General features: G+C 39.5%; 3 protein-coding genes across 4 annotated transcripts; all 3 read left to right on the top strand.

Moving 5' to 3' along the window:
• Window positions 1–95: 95 nt before the first annotated feature.
• gen1 (GEN1 Holliday junction 5' flap endonuclease) lies at window positions 96–8,046 on the top strand. 2 transcript variants are annotated; one of them, XM_080883842.1, is made up of 14 exons: window positions 96–553; window positions 640–838; window positions 1,473–1,649; window positions 1,793–1,903; window positions 1,995–2,068; window positions 2,164–2,249; window positions 2,399–2,549; window positions 2,632–2,668; window positions 2,755–2,835; window positions 2,917–3,047; window positions 3,150–3,211; window positions 5,080–5,229; window positions 5,615–6,909; window positions 7,942–8,046. In XM_080883842.1, exons 1-13 carry the CDS (start codon window positions 393–395, stop codon window positions 6,874–6,876), a joined length of 2,682 nt encoding a protein of 893 aa, XP_080739968.1. In that variant the 5' UTR covers window positions 96–392; the 3' UTR covers window positions 6,877–6,909; window positions 7,942–8,046. The 2 variants fall into 2 exon arrangements, with proteins under 2 accessions (XP_080739968.1, XP_080739967.1); XM_080883841.1 differs by lacking the exon at window positions 7,942–8,046 and having other exon boundaries at window positions 97–553; window positions 5,615–7,595.
• Window positions 8,047–8,641: 595 nt separating this feature from the next.
• msgn1 (mesogenin 1) lies at window positions 8,642–9,636 on the top strand. Its single transcript, XM_080883847.1, has one exon. It carries the CDS (start codon window positions 8,767–8,769, stop codon window positions 9,199–9,201), a length of 435 nt encoding a protein of 144 aa, XP_080739973.1. The 5' UTR covers window positions 8,642–8,766; the 3' UTR covers window positions 9,202–9,636.
• Window positions 9,637–9,822: 186 nt separating this feature from the next.
• On the top strand, window positions 9,823–15,071 carry LOC308397755 (uncharacterized protein). Its single transcript, XM_080883846.1, has 6 exons — window positions 9,823–9,875; window positions 11,974–12,053; window positions 12,697–12,846; window positions 13,079–13,216; window positions 13,336–13,461; window positions 13,947–15,071. The coding sequence occupies exons 2-6, from the start codon at window positions 11,974–11,976 to the stop codon at window positions 14,035–14,037; spliced, it is 585 nt and encodes a 194-aa protein (XP_080739972.1). The 5' UTR covers window positions 9,823–9,875; the 3' UTR covers window positions 14,038–15,071.
• Window positions 15,072–15,488: the final 417 nt, after the last annotated feature.

Genomic DNA, 15,488 nt, shown 5'->3' with positions numbered 1-15,488 from the left:
CCATAGCAACGAGGATTTGAAGGCGCTTTAATATGACGTCTTATTTAGCCCGCCGGGTTTCGACCGACTCTGTGGACTGTTTCCTTCATTGCTACTTTGTCCTTCATAATTTATTGTTTATTTAAAGCTAAATTAATCTGTTAATAAATATAACGACTATCACCTTGTAGATGAAATGTAAAGCTCTCATCCACTTTGTTTTCAGAGCAAAGCCAATTAATGCAGAAACAAGGCAGTGTTAGTACATAGACCTTTAACAAAATGGGACGCGGCCCAATGGCGCCACAGTTCGAAAACTCCGACTTGCTGTACAGTTTTTGTTGTTGTAACATTGGGGGTTTTAAAATACATTTCTCCGTTTTTAATTGTTTAAAATCCAATTGTGTGTAAATATGGGCGTTCAGGATTTGTGGTCTATCGTGGAGCCGGTTCGTGAGTCGGTGCCTCTGTACAGTTTGAGTGGAAAGACGCTGGCAGTCGACCTGAGTTTGTGGGTGTGCGAAGCCCAGCACGTCCAAGCAATGATGGGGAGAGTCACGAAGCCCCATCTGAGGTAATGTCCCCATAATAAACTCATCGCGCTGTTGCTTCCAAGTAACTATAAATTTAAAAGCTTTTCTTACTCCACGCTGTGTCCAGGAATTTATTTTTCAGGGTATCGTCCCTCACACTGATGGGGGTGAAACTCGTGTTTGTTATGGAAGGAGAGGCTCCAAAAATTAAAGCAGAAACCATGAACAAGAGGACAGAAACAAGATATGGAGGCTTCAAGAAGAGCACTGCTCCGAAGTTTGCAACAGGCACCAGCAGGGGGCGCTTTAAAGCCGTGCTGAGAGAGGTAGGTCTGTAATCTCCTGCTCAAAAGAAAACGTCTGTGGTTATCTCTGCCCACTTTTCAGCTTGCTACGACGGCATTTTTTTTTAAGACGGTACAATTTAGATGAAAAAGCAAGATCTGTCAAGTTTAGAGAAAAATGTAAAATGATAAATATAAAAACAATGATGAGAAACCACCATTTTACTAGAAAAAAATGGTCAAACTTAGAGAAAACCATATAAATTCCATAAAAGAAGAAAATAAAAAAATGTCAAAGAAATTTTTAAATTTGGAGGAACAACATGAAGTTATAAGGACAAAAATAGCAAACTGGCAAGAATTAAGGTCAGATTTAGAAGTTTTGAGAAAAAAGTTAGATTTTTGAGAAATAAAGAAAAAACAACAATAAACATGTACAGAAACATTTTTATATTACACCTATAGGAAATAACTGGCAAATTTACTTGAAAATATGAAAGTCTATTTGAAAATTTTATGACAAATTGTGTTTTTTTTTGTCAGGCAACAATATTTTTATTTACCTTTTCATGGTTAAGTTGTAAATAAAAATCAAATATTTGAACTCCTGGGATAAATTTCTCATTTGTAATTGTTACCTCCAGTGGCCTTACATCTCTTTGTACTCCCTCTGTAGTGTGCAGAGATGTTGGACTACCTAGGTGTACCTTGGGTGACAGCTGCTGGAGAGGCTGAGGCCATGTGTGCCTACCTGGACTCACAGGGCCTGGTGGACGGCTGCATCACTAACGATGGAGACGCTTTCTTGTATGGAGCCCGTACTGTGTACAGGAACTTCAACATGAACAGTAAAGTATGTCTGTGGAAGTTAATCTTAAGAAAAACCTCTTTGGAGTAATAAGATGCAGTTACTTGTGTAAATACACTACAGATGGTTTGGAAATCCTGCAGCCTTGAAGCTATCATTCACTGACCTACGTGTATTTTATACTGCAGGACCCTCAGGTGGACTGTTACCAGACTTCTCGAGTGCAAACAGACTTAAATCTGTCCAGAGAGAATCTTGTCGGTCTGGCCATTCTCCTTGGCTGTGATTATATTCCCAAGGTAGTGAAGACACCTTAATCTGAAATTGGCTAAAGGAAAATCTGTAGTATCAATGCTTTTTGTTTACTGAATGCTTTCCTGTTTCCATAAGGGCATACCAGGTGTTGGCAAAGAGCAGGCTCTGAGGCTCATTCAGACGCTGAAAGGACAAACACTCCTACAGAGGTAGAAAACACAAACACCCGTGAATGTAGCTAAGCAGTTTCTCTCTGAGTAGCCCGAGTTAAAAGTTGTGTTCGTGTTCTTTCTGATAACTACAGGTTCATCCAGTGGAATGAAGAGACCACAGAAGTGTTTGAAGGAGGTGTAAAGAAGGTTCCTCACTGCAACTTGTGTCGACATCCTGGTGAGTGGTGCCCTGCTTTGAACTCTGACCTCCACTCCTGATCCTGTGGCTATTTTAAAGCCTTTTAAACTGTCACGTCAAAACATGCAAGTATGTGAGAGATTTCAGCATCTGAGACCCCTTACTGACTGTTATTCTTTCGTTATCAGGATCAGCTAAGACTCACGAGTCCCGCGGATGTGTGCTCTGCGGCAGTAATCGCTTCTGTCAGCCTCAGGATTTCGATTACCAGTGTCCGTGTGACTGGCACCGCTACGAACAGACTCGCCAGGCCTTGTCTTTTGAGGCAAACATCAGGAGGTGAATGGCAATTCAGAATGTCAAAGCTGATTTTCTGCTATTTAATAACTATTTAACTAAACAGACAAGTTCTTATTTGCAGGAAAACACTGGCGAGTCAGCATTTTCCTTTCACTGAGGTACATTTTGATCTTTCTTTTTTATTTTTTATTATAACTTGACAAATAATTGGAGTAATTTTTAATGCTTAAACCATGTCTTGCAGATCATTCGTGAGTTTCTGGTTTCCAAAGATAAGCCTGTGTCACATTTTAAGAGGAGGAAGCCGAATATGCTGCTGATCCAGGTTAATGGGTTTGTAAATTATTAAGTGTAAGGTCATCTGTTCGGCGGGCTGTGTGTAAACATTTACGTTTTGTGTCTTTAGAAATTCGCCTATGATAAGATGGAGTGGCCGAAGCACTACACCAGCGAAAAGGTGCTAGTGTTGATGACCTACGCTGAGCTGATGAACCGAAAATATGGAACAGACATGTCCTGCCAAGTTGAGCCCATCCGGTAGTGTTACAGTTTTTAATGTCAGATAAGTTATCACTTTTATGATATTGTTATTATAACAGCTTTACATCCTTAACTTTCAACCTTTTTTTCATGCTAAAGAATATTTAAACCAAGAGTGAGGAATGGCGTTGCTTGCTTTGAAGTCATCTGGAGAACACCAGGTCAGTTTAAATCCCATGATGGGGAAAAAAGTATAATTTACTCACAGCATACAATAGAAGGGGAAGAAAAGTGACACTCAAGAATAAAAAGCTGATTTGAGTGACAGGAGTACTGTGTTTAGTGGAGGTTGGGGTGTAGGGTGCTCGTCACCGAGTCGTCTGTTAGTGACTGGCTGTGAGGTGGGGTTCAGAGGTGACAGATCAGTCACAACAGGCACTAGGTGCTAAAGTGGCTTCCTCCTCTGAGCTGGGAAATCTGTCATATTAAAGCCCCCTTAACTAACAAGCCCGTCTGATGTGAGTGGCCTCAGAAAATCTCAGCTAACTTAGATTGTTCTACATCAGAGGAAGGTGTTTTTATGCACGGGCCTCCTGACAGGCAGTTTCATGGCTGGGTAAGGCCCGTCCCGACAAATTAAGCAAATAAAGGATCTGGAGTGTATTCCAAGTGTTCAACGTGTATTTTTTAGCTTTTCACTGCAACTCTCAATATGAGCCACAAAAGAGATGCCAGTGTAAGTGAAGGAAGCCAACTGCTCCTTCCTCACAAGGGGTTGCCACACCAGGGAGCTCCAAATGTTTAATGTGACAGAGGTTTTTATCCCAGATAAAGCCATCATTAGACTAAAACAAAACAAACTAAAAGATCTCAGCAAAATAAACCTATTAGAGAGTTTGCAAAATATTTAGGCATGGCCAAATCTAAAATCTGGTGCAGTCTTAAAAATAATTAGTGAACTGATCAGCTCAGCAACACCAAAAGGACTGCAAGACCACAGAAGACAGCTAAAGTACATCATGACAGACTCATTTCCATGGCTAAGAAAAACAACTCCAAAACATGGTCTACAATCAAGAGGCACCTTCATGAATGGATATAGAGGGATCATTAACAACGTGCAACCCACTAGTTACACTCAAGAACAAGAGGGCCAAATTAGACATTAGACATAAAACCAAGATTAACTTGTACCAGGATTACGAGAAGAGAAAGAGAAAATGGCTAAGTATCCAAAGTACATCAGATCATCTGTCAAGCATGGTGGAGGTAATGTTATGACATGGGCTTGTATGGCTGCCGGTGTAACTAATTTACAAATGTTTATTGATGATGTGACTGCTGATAGATGTAGGATTTGGCCAAATGCTGCAAAGTGGATCAGACAGTGCTTCACAATTCAAATCGATAATGACCCAAAGCATAGTGCAAAAGCAACCCAAAAGGTTGGTGAACAATAGGCAAAGAAATTGGATATTCAGACGGTGCCTAGCAGAGCATCTCAAGGGAGGAAACAGCCATTCATTGACTGCAAAGGATTTTACCAAAGTATTCAAAACAATCATCATTTAAATGATAAATTTGTTCAGTTAATTTTGAACTTCTGAAAACAGGGAACTGTGCATAAAAGCGGCTGACACTACAGGATTTTTGTACAGCCTCTTGAATTTAAGCTGAAAGTCGTCTCTACAATCACATCTTGATTGTTTGATTTAAAACAATGTGGTGGCGTACGTAAGCAAAACTACAAAAACTGTCATAACTACTTTTTTTTTTCAGCTAACTGTATCATCATCTGATAATTTTGTCATGGTTTAAAATAAGTAAATAATATGTAAATAAGTTGCATATTAATCTAAAAATAGCTTAATTTCACAAGGACATTGTCTCTCAAAATTTCTACTTCCTGGTGCTTTAATAACAAGAACAAAAGTGCTGAGAACTGCAATGATCAGTGAACAGGACATTAATGGACATTTAGATATTTGAATTTATTACTCACTTTTTAAGGCAAAAAATATGAAAAGTTTGAGGAGTTTAAATACTTCAGTGTGAGAAGTTGGAGCTGATGTTGATGTCTGTTCTGCAGAACATTTTGTGTTTCCTGAGGATCGGCCTGCAGAGGAACAGCGTGAGGTGAGGACGGTGGAGGAGGAGTCTCTGTTTCGTGTGGCCTACCCTGAGCTGGTGGAGACCTACCTCAGACACAAAGCTCTGGCTGAAGAGAACAAGACAAAGAGTAAGACAGAGATTTATGATATCCACTTTAAATGCACAAAGTCCATTTTAGCTATGTGCTTTACATCATTAAAGCACATGTCTCTGCTATGACAAGGCCATCCCGATCAAGGACACTTGCATCTTAAACTTGCGTCTCAACACTGTTTATTAAAGCAGCTGGGACACATACAAATGTAGCTGGTTCACAGCAGAGGCCTTGATTCAGCAATCTCATAGGCTCTGTTTTCATTTTATACAAACTGAGCTTTGAACACACAAATCATCACTGCTATCTAGATTTAATTCCTAGTTTGCAGGAAAACTAGGCACAGACACTGAAAAAGTATTAGGATTAACAGGAAACTAATTCAGATAATCTTCTGATAACGTGTCTTCTTTTACAGAAAAGAAGCCAAAAAGTAAAAAGGAGAAGCCCTCGGATGGTTTATCAGACCTCTTGGCTCAGATGACTCTTCAGAGTTCCTCTTCATCGAATTCTATGACTCAACAGCCAAAGCTGCTCCCTACGTTGGCAAGCACAGATGAACCAGAGGTTGTGATTTTGGACACACCGGTGAACCATAAGCAGAATGAAAGAGGAAAAGATGATCGCTCCAGCCTGAGTGATTGCCCCAATACTCCTCTGTCTCGTGCTGACTCTGAGCCAGTTGCTTCACCTTCTGTCTCTGCTGTAATTGAAGCGCTACACCTGAGTGATATCGACTGGGATGCTTTGTCCTTCACATCCTCTCCATCCCAACAAGCAGCTACCAGCCACTCCACTGGTCCAGAGCTAAATACAACCACAGACAGTGAAACAGAGAGTCAAAAAACGGAGCAGAAAATCTCACCTGATGTCAAACCAGTAGACTCCAGATCTGCTCCAGAGCTCTGTTACTCAGAGTGTCCTCTAAGGGAGCGGGTGCTCATGAAGAATACAGCCAAAATCGTGAATCAGGTATGCAATGATGCAGTCAAGTCAAAACCCAGTGGACACATTTCCAGTGGGGTTAGCAAAGAATCTGCTGTTAAGAAAAATGAAGCACGTGCAGAAAAAACCCAGATAGAAAAGCCAGGTGCCCCGGCTCAAAGTAAAGCCAAAGACACATTTAACAACTCCAAAAAGCCTCCACACAAATATAAATTTGTCAGGACAGCTATTCAGTCATTAGTTGTCCCACCACAGAGGTGCCACTCTAACCCAGGTACAAGTGACAAGAAGGACGAGAGCATGCCACAGACCACCAAAAAGAGTGTGTGTATGAGCGTTCGTTCATCCAGTGAGGACAGCGACGTGGAGAACCAGAAGTGTGGACCTCAAAGACGGACAAAAACAAAACCTAAACACAAACTCAAAGGCAGCTTTGTTTCAGACTTCCCTCTGAAACCAGTTGCTTCACACGCAGCGACCCAAGCAACTGCAAAACCCGCTCGGAGCCTTCATTTAGCAAGACAAAAACCTCAGAGCAAACATTTTGAAAATAACAGCACACCTGTATCAACTGAAAACAACTGCCAGGATGTCCCAGCAGCTGATGTGGGTGCCAACATGTTCCTTCCCACTCCAGCCTCACCCATCACCGTGTCAGAGAGCGACGACTCTGTAATTTGTAGTGAGAGTCCGCTGCCACTGGCAGAGAGACTGAGGCTGAAATTTCAGAAGTAATCAGTGTGGTTACACGACAAAGGACAAAAACATGTAAGCTGTTGCTCTTTTAACACTGAAAGTTTACTCTGGACTTTGGAAACACTTGTAACATAAGCTCAAATATTAGATATGGAAGCTTGTGTTTTTTTTGTTGCCACTAAAAAAAAATCCAAAAACCTTTTACAGTATATAAGTCAAGATTTCAGGTTATCTCAAAATTTCAAATTAATAATGGGATATTTCAAGTTATTTTCTTCTACGTTTGAGTCAGGAAGTTGAAATTTTGAGATAGTAATCCAAATTTTTGACTTTCCAGTGGCAGAAACAAGCTTCCATAATAAATGTAAAACCACACTCAGCAGAAACTTTTTCTGTCACTAAAAAAAAAATAATTTTTTCCCATCCATAATCCAAAAATTTGTGATAATAACCTGAAATTTTAAGATAGTAATCCCCAAATTTCTGGATATTTTCTCAAAATTCCAACATAACAACTTGAAATTTCATGTTATTTTCTCAGATGTTTGATACAGTAAGGTCAAATTTTGAGATAATAACCAGAAATTTTAATGAATTAAAAACACTCAACAGAATATGACTTAAGTATGGAAGCTTGTTTCCGCCATTGGAAAAAAACCAAAAAAAAAAAACCAAACCCCACATTGTTTTCATCCTTAAGTCAGTTACTGGTTATTATTTCAAAGTTTCACCTTACTAACTCAAACCTCTGAGAAAATGACTCAATATTGAGCATATTAATTATTAATATTAAAAATGTCTGCTTTTCATTGTCTCACAATTATGATTCTAATATCTTTGAGTTACATTTTCAGTCTTTTAATGTTTTATATACGAACCTGTTAACCAAGAAACGTAAATAGATTTTGCCATAAGCTTACTGTGAATGAAGCTTTCTCTAAAACAGAGGAGACCACTGTGCACAAATAAAGTTTAACATCTTTAATACTAATGAAAAATGAGGTTTAATTTTAATGCACCAGAAGGAGGTTTTGGATATGCAGAGTGTTAAATACTCACTGATGGCACCACATGTGCTCATTTTCTCCCACCGCTGTTTGACAGAGCTGCAGGGAGGAGACCCTGCAGCTGACAGGAGGCACGGAGGAGGCTGAGCCATTGGATTTTTACAACCCACCAGAGTTGGTCCCCTTGATCCTGAGTGAGGCCTCACACCTTTTCAGACATGAAAGGTCTGGCAGGAGCTTGGTGACAGCTGCATCCTCTGCCCAAATAACAACTCTGTCCTATAACACTGGCTCTTTAATCTTATTTGTTTTATATTATTATTAGAACAAAAGCTTAGGACATAAAATATTAGTTTTTCATGTCCAGTTGGTGTGGTAAAGTAGAGTTAGTGGGATTTGTACACATTTAAAGGAGGTTGAAGTACAAGGACAGTCACTTTTAGGAATTTCCAGACAGGATAAAGAGTTTGGCTCTGCAAGTTTATCTTTTTCCAAAGTTCTGGTCTTTATTTATTTATGTTAACGTCCACGCTGAAGACACAAGCAGGCTTGCTTTGCCTGAGAAGCGTGAAGATCCCAGGTGAAGCAGCATCCTTCATTAGACAAATCACATTAAACTGATAATTGTCGTCAGGGAGACTTTAAAGTGTAAAGGAATCTAATTATTTTTCTTTCTATCACATTATCCCTCTATTTAGCCTTATTCACACCCCAGTGATAGACTAACGAACCATGTCCTCCGGGAAGGTCGCATTTTGGCACTTGCGAGTTTCTTTGAACTTTTGTCGCTACAGCTGTGAACCTTTAAACCTCCGGAGATCAGCTTCTGTATAAAACCACTTTGGCCAAATCACTTTCACACACTCTCCCTGCCGAAACCCTGAATGCCATCCGTCGCTGCTTGGTCGCCTGGATATCCAACATGAACCTGGATGTGGTTACAGCTGAAATATTGTCTGAGTGGAAGTGCCACGAGAGCGCCTTTGGAGAAAACCAAGAGTCACCTCAGCCCACTTCACCTGAGTCACAGAGAGAGTCAGTGTGCTCTTCACCGGAGATGTGCTACTCCAGCCAGCATCGGGAGATCAAAGACTTCTCCTTCACCTTCACGAGCCGAGAAGTGACTGCACCACCGGCGCAAAGGCAAGGCAAGCCAAAGATGTCCACCAAAAGACGCATGAAGGCCAGCGAGCGGGAGAAGATGCGGATGAGGAGCCTCGCAGAGGCTTTGCACCAGCTTCGGGACTACCTGCCGCCGGACTACAGCAAAAGAGGGCAGCCCCTGACCAAGATACAGACGCTCAAATACACCATTGAATACATCAACAAGCTTGCAGACCTCCTGAGTCGCACGTAAATGCACTGAAAATGGACCGTATTTGGACATTTCGTTTAGTTTCCTTATCTGTTTAATACTCATTTTAATACTTTCCTCTTATTTCTTTTAACAGTTATAATGTACATATTGTTTACTTTACTTGCACTTGCCAGATATTTTCTGTATATGAGGCATACTTTTGTTGGAATTATGAACTCAGTGTTTATGTTGACATAATTTGGAGAAGAGTCGTCGTACTTGATTCATACTTTTACCCTCCTGTTTTTATATTTTTTAGAATTTAAGAGAATTGGTAACGTTTTGCTGTGTGAATTTTGTATTTTTCTCAAATACTAAAACAGGTCGATTTGTATTCTGCTAAATGTTCTGCATTCATCGGCTGTTTTAATCCAAATGAGTTCTACAGTCATGCTTTTCCCCTCAATCTTCAATAAACGTGTGTAATGTGTTGAACGTGTGGCCTGTTTAATTACTGAACCGCTTTCAAGGCTGGAGACCATTGGAAGCACGTTAGCCGAGTCAACCAATCAGAATCCCAGAAAGCGAACCTTGGCCTAAATGACGGTACCAATGAACCAATCAAGTTTAAACATTTATTCCTTGTGGGCGTGACTTTGAAAGCGAGCGTCTCTTCACAAAGAAATCCCAACCTGGGATGTCTGTTTAAGCCGCCATTTCAAAGCCCATCGAAGGTACGAGAGTTGCTAGAAATTTTGTATATATCTATATTTTTTATTTTTCTATTTTTTTTCTTTTTTTTTTTTAGGAATCACAAAAACTGTATCATTTTTTTAATCTACCTCACCGGCGTCACCGATTTGAAGTAAGTCATTCCAGAAGCGTAAAAAAAATCTACAGAAACGCCCCTTTCTTGGATGACTAACGTTTTACTTAATCCCACGCTTGTCACTGAAGTTTATTCTGTTTATATTTTCAATTAGGAAAATATCATTAAATGTGTCTTTGAAATTTGTTTATATTAGACTGTTCTTTAAAAAATTTGCAACATAGCGTAATTCTGTCATACCTGCCCTGGAAGTTCCAGGAATTAGACGGGGCCCTTTATCGCTTTACGTGTATATTTTAGCCGGCTGGGCTCACTATTTGCTACTATTCATGAGGGGTATTAAGAAGTATTATTAGAGGCTCGAACTGTATTTGTCGCACAGGTCGTCCCCAACCCCCTCTGCCGCTGCTGCTAGCTTGATATTTAAAAGCTCACACAACCTCAGCCGCCTCCTAGGATCGGGATAAAATTGTTTCCATGACGCTCGACGTGCCTTTGGCTTTGCAGGCTTTCTGTCTTCAAAATATCACTGTAAAATGTACGTATGAACGAGTGTGCTTCATGCCATGTTCATAGCCATTAAACATTTTAAGTGTGTGGCTCAGCCATTGGACCTGTTACATACAAATCTCTCTATATAATAAATTATAAGCAGAACAGTGTACTTTCCGTCTACATCCTGGCTTAAATGGATGTTTAGGTGGGTGTAGAATGAGCGACTCATCCCTCATTATTGCAAAATGAGGATAATAAACTAATGGAAATAACTCTCGGGAGATTTAGCTGTAGACTTTATTAGGCATAAAATTATTCAGTGATCAAATTTATTGCATTGACTAAAAGTGGGTGTGACAAAATAAAGTTAAGAGAAAGGGTAATAATATTAACTAGACTTAAAGAAAAATGTAAAAATATGTTCCGTTTTCTTTTTATTATGTAAGACTAATGAAGTAAAAAATACAGGTAAATTAAACGGGACATGTCCTCGGTGTTAGTCTTTGTCAGTGTGGTTAAGTTTTATCCACCCAGCAACCATGAGGAGGTTTTGGTGCACATCTTTATTATAGAATTTCTGTGTAACAAGATTGCCTTTGTATCATAGTAAATTCTGATCTCTTCTGATGTATTCTGATCTTTTTGATAGCCCCCACCCTCCTCCAAAAATAAAAATAACACAGGACTGTAATTACTCCTGTTTGGAGGTTTTGAGCCTATTGTTTATAACCCGGGGTTGGTAGTGGTTAACTAATCTTAAGGTAATGCGTTAGATCTTTTAGCTTTCAGCAGGCTGATTCTTTAGAATGAGAAAACATGAGCAGATGTCTTGTTGAAATATATTTAAGCTATTAAAGTCCAGGATATAAAAATGTATGACGTGATTTAATTTTTAAGAGAGCTGAAGAGGTGCCATATGAGTATTTAATCAGCCTGTTAATAAAACGCAATTACACAAACTTGCCAGGCAATTACACACAGACTCAAAACTGGAACAGAGCAATCCAAAGGAAGGATAGGCGAGTAAATCCTGCCTGTATTTGTGCTGATTCAGCAGCACACAAACACGAGGAAAGTGGAGAGTAATCATTTAAAAGTGAAACAGAATACCAGGGAGCCTGACTGCGTTATATCACTTCATATATATACAGTTATCTTCTAGTGCTTTATTGTTCTGTTTTATTAGTCTTGAAGAAATAAATTGATTAAAGGCATTTCCTGTGTAATTTATGCAGACAACATACAAATTAGTGCAAAAAAATCACCAGAATGCAGAAAATGAAGTGCCTCTCAGTATATTAGAATACAAATCAAAGACATTGCAGTGCAGTTTCCAGCATTACATAATAAACACTTAAAAAATAGTATGTTTGAACGCAGCTCTTCTGTTCATGATGGTGTTCATTGTCTATATCTATATCATTATGTTTTGTACAGGTACAAGTATGAATCTAGTGCTTATTACTGCTGATCTTCTGCACATAACTATTGACTTGGGATTGTTTCAGATGGACACGGACACAGAAGAGAGAGTCACAGAAACTTCCATGGATGACTCAGAGAAACATGTAATCCAACTCAAATCCAGGTCTGTCCTGCTGTCTGTTACAGTCTTCTGTTTCATTTGTGTACACATGCCGGTTATTCGAGTTTAGGTCTTTTTTTTTCCTGCTTCATCTTTCAGATATGTCTATAGGAAACTGTCATGGCAAGGTCATGCTATTAATAGCTTACTGTTTTGTCCTATAGTGGCAGTAACTGAGAGAGGTCGTACTGTGTCACAGATATAATCTGTAAAAGCTTAACTTTTTTTAGCCTGGTGTTAAATGATTGTTATAGATTTCACAGTAAATCTTCAACCTGGACTCTGTTGTAAATTTTAATGGATGCATACGTGTTTTTCTTGTTCTTTGATCTCCAGCAGATTTTTAATTTCACCACAGCAAGTCACAGTAATTAATGTAGTAGTTTTCTACTAATACTTAATCAGGTCCTGCAGATTTCCTTTATAATGATTTAAAGATGCATCTCTTCACACCCATATCTATTTATGTAGTCTAAATGCCTTACTATTTGACAACATGACAATTCTTGTGGTTTTATGCAAGATTAGATATAAAAAATTTAAAGTGCGTCAGTGTTTTTTTTTTAATTTTTTTTGTTACAGCTTAACAAGACTGAACCTGAACTAGAAGGACAGTGTCAGTTTTCCCTTTGTTATTTTCCTTCAGGGGTCGTGGGGCCAAAGGCCGTGGGCGAGGGGGGCGTATGAGTAGAGGTGGCATGCGTGGTGGGCGGGGCATGATGAAAGGCTTTGGGCCACCAGGACCTGGAAGGGGTCGAGTAAAGGATGGAGCCATGAATGGATTTGGGCCCATGAGGTACTTTTATTGATGTCTGACACACGCACAGTGTTGATATTCTGTAATATGTAAGTTTTATAACTTGGTTAGTTTCTAAACACATATTTTCAGTTGGTAAACATAAAAAGGAAATGCTTATAGACAGCCACTACTGAGTATTTCTGTATTTAGATGCATTTTACATACTTAACTTTTGATCCATTACATGTGTCAATTTAGATAAATTATGCTGCACCTTCTTCCCTTGCAGAGGAATGGGGAGGATGCGTCCTTACCCTGACCTCAGAGGTCCTCGAGGTAGGGCTGGACCTATGGGCATGGGCCCTCCTCTTCCCCCTTCCCCACCACCTCCTATGCACCTCAGAGGCCCCTTTCCACCCATGCCCAGGTAAACGCCTCATTCAGGCACATAACATGCACAGACACCCACAAAGCGCATAGCTAGAGCTGACCTGTCACTTTCAAATGTCTTATTCCTTACTGCCTGAAAATGTTCTTCCTCTACAGGCATGGACCCCCTCCACCCCCTCCTCCAGGTCATCCTGGTTTCAGAGGGCGTCCGCCACACCCTCGAGGCCGTGGCATGCCACCCCCTGGACCTCCGCGCCCCTTCCGTCCGCGAGGCCCACGAGGGTAAGCGGTGTTTTAATATTCATATCATGCTTAAGCTTAAAATGTCACAAATCTCTGTGCTTTGTGTGCACGGTAACCAGATTGTTAAATTTAGAGAATCTGAGAGTTTTTCTTTGAGATCTGAGATGCAGCAAAAGCACAGAGGTTTGTGACACTAATGCACAGTCTTTTCTGTCCCTTTCTCTTCAGCCTGCTTATAGTTAAATTCTTTTCAATTTTTTGATAGCTCTGTGTCAAAAAGAAGCATTTTTGCTTTAATAGTTTTCTACTGTAGCAAATGTAAAGTGAAGTTATTTTTTTAAGCTAAACTCTTAAATAGTGCATGAAACATGAAGCTGTATTTTGCAAGTTCAAAGGTGCAGAGCAGAGGGGATCTCAGTTCCCCCGCCTTAAACTAGAGTCGTTCAGATGGCTGCTCTTATCAGAGTGTGCCCCCTATTGGCCAAAGCCAAGAATCCAATGTGTGATTTTATCCTTTTACACAGCTACCACAATGGACCGGTCTCTCCTCCGCCTCACCCCCCACCTGGCAGAGGCCAGAGGTGGCCAGGCCCCCCTGGTGGCCGACGCTTTTAATACAGCCTGCTCTAAAAACTATAACTAAGCAGCTGTTAATGTAGAAGAGGCCCTGTAGTCGTGCAGTGAATGAAATGCCCCCGAATGATGTGTTTATAAAAAAAAATAAAAGTCTGAGTTATCTTTTGAGTATCTCAAGAAATACTCTGTGCCGACATGTTTGGTTGTTGGTATTGTCCACTGGCAAAGAGAAAAATGTGAAAATGACTAAAGGGCAACTGAGGACGAATTAAAAACGATTTATAACCGAATAATGTAAAGGGATTCCCAAGTTCTGTTACCTATAAATACTGTTCGTATTTTAACAGAAGTTGTTAAAACGAGTTTGTTCTCCAAAATTAAATGTTCTGTGTTTCTTGTTACAGTCGCCCTGTGAGCCTTTTTCCTGACCCCTAATGAATAAAGGTTAACAAATGGGGTGACACTGTATTTCTGAAGGTGGGGGTAGAGGGGAAAATTTTAAAAGGGAGGGGAAGGAGTGCACAGCAGCCCTCAAACACTACTGTTTATTAGTTTGGTCCACCTTGGACCTCCCTAATCTTTCCTCATGCTACATGGATCTGGTTATGTATTCATAACCTCACTAAACAGTGCACTAATTATTGTTTGACACGTTTTACAAGTCTTTATCCAGCTTGTCGAGTATTAATGAGTATTTAATTTCATATTATATATCTTTTAATGTGCAGGTATTTTAAGTTATGAGTATTGCTGTTTGGAACATTCATGTTTGTCTCCAGCGATCTATTGTGTGATGACAAAAAAGCATTATAAATGAATAGCATACTGATATATAGATATATATATATATATATACACACACACATATATACCAGGTTTCTTATTAGAGCAAATTCCATTCATATTTGCTCCAGTTAATGATAAGAAGTTACTCTTTACTGTGTTTTTTTTTTAAGTGTTACTATTTTATATTCATTGTAATTAACATAACTTGTGAAACTGTGAATGTGTTTTGAGAACCGTCAAGAGATAGACGTGAAAGAACAAAATAATAAAACAACAAAAAAAATAAACTCAACTTCTTCTTTTTTTATTTGTTCACAAACAAGTCTGAGAGTTGTTATTACCGACTACAACGTCTCTGTGAAACAGTATGAACTGCATTGTAAGTGTGAGCTTACATTTATTTATGTGATACTTTAAAGTGAACATTTGATTCGTGTAATTAATAGTTTTGCTTTAGTTTTTACTATCTGGAGGACCAGGAAATCTTGATGTTCACTTTAGATCTCACTGAATTCTGTAGACTGAGGGCTTCAATTAATTTATGGCTTAAAAAATGTAAAACTAAACAATGAATTGTACTTATAGTAAAGGTTTACGGCCTTGTAGCTACCAGTGTAAAATTGATTGGAGGACACGGAGCCGCTCCACATACAAGACATCTCTCAGTTTAAAATGAGTGGTAGCATGTCTAAAAGGAGGACAAT

This window comes from Rhamphochromis sp. 'chilingali' (genome assembly GCF_963969265.1).
Source record: "Rhamphochromis sp. 'chilingali' genome assembly, chromosome: 5".
NCBI lineage: Eukaryota > Metazoa > Chordata > Actinopteri > Cichliformes > Cichlidae > Rhamphochromis > Rhamphochromis sp. 'chilingali'.
Note: the sequence above shows the minus strand (reverse complement) of the source record. Positions and strands in the feature narration are given on the sequence as shown.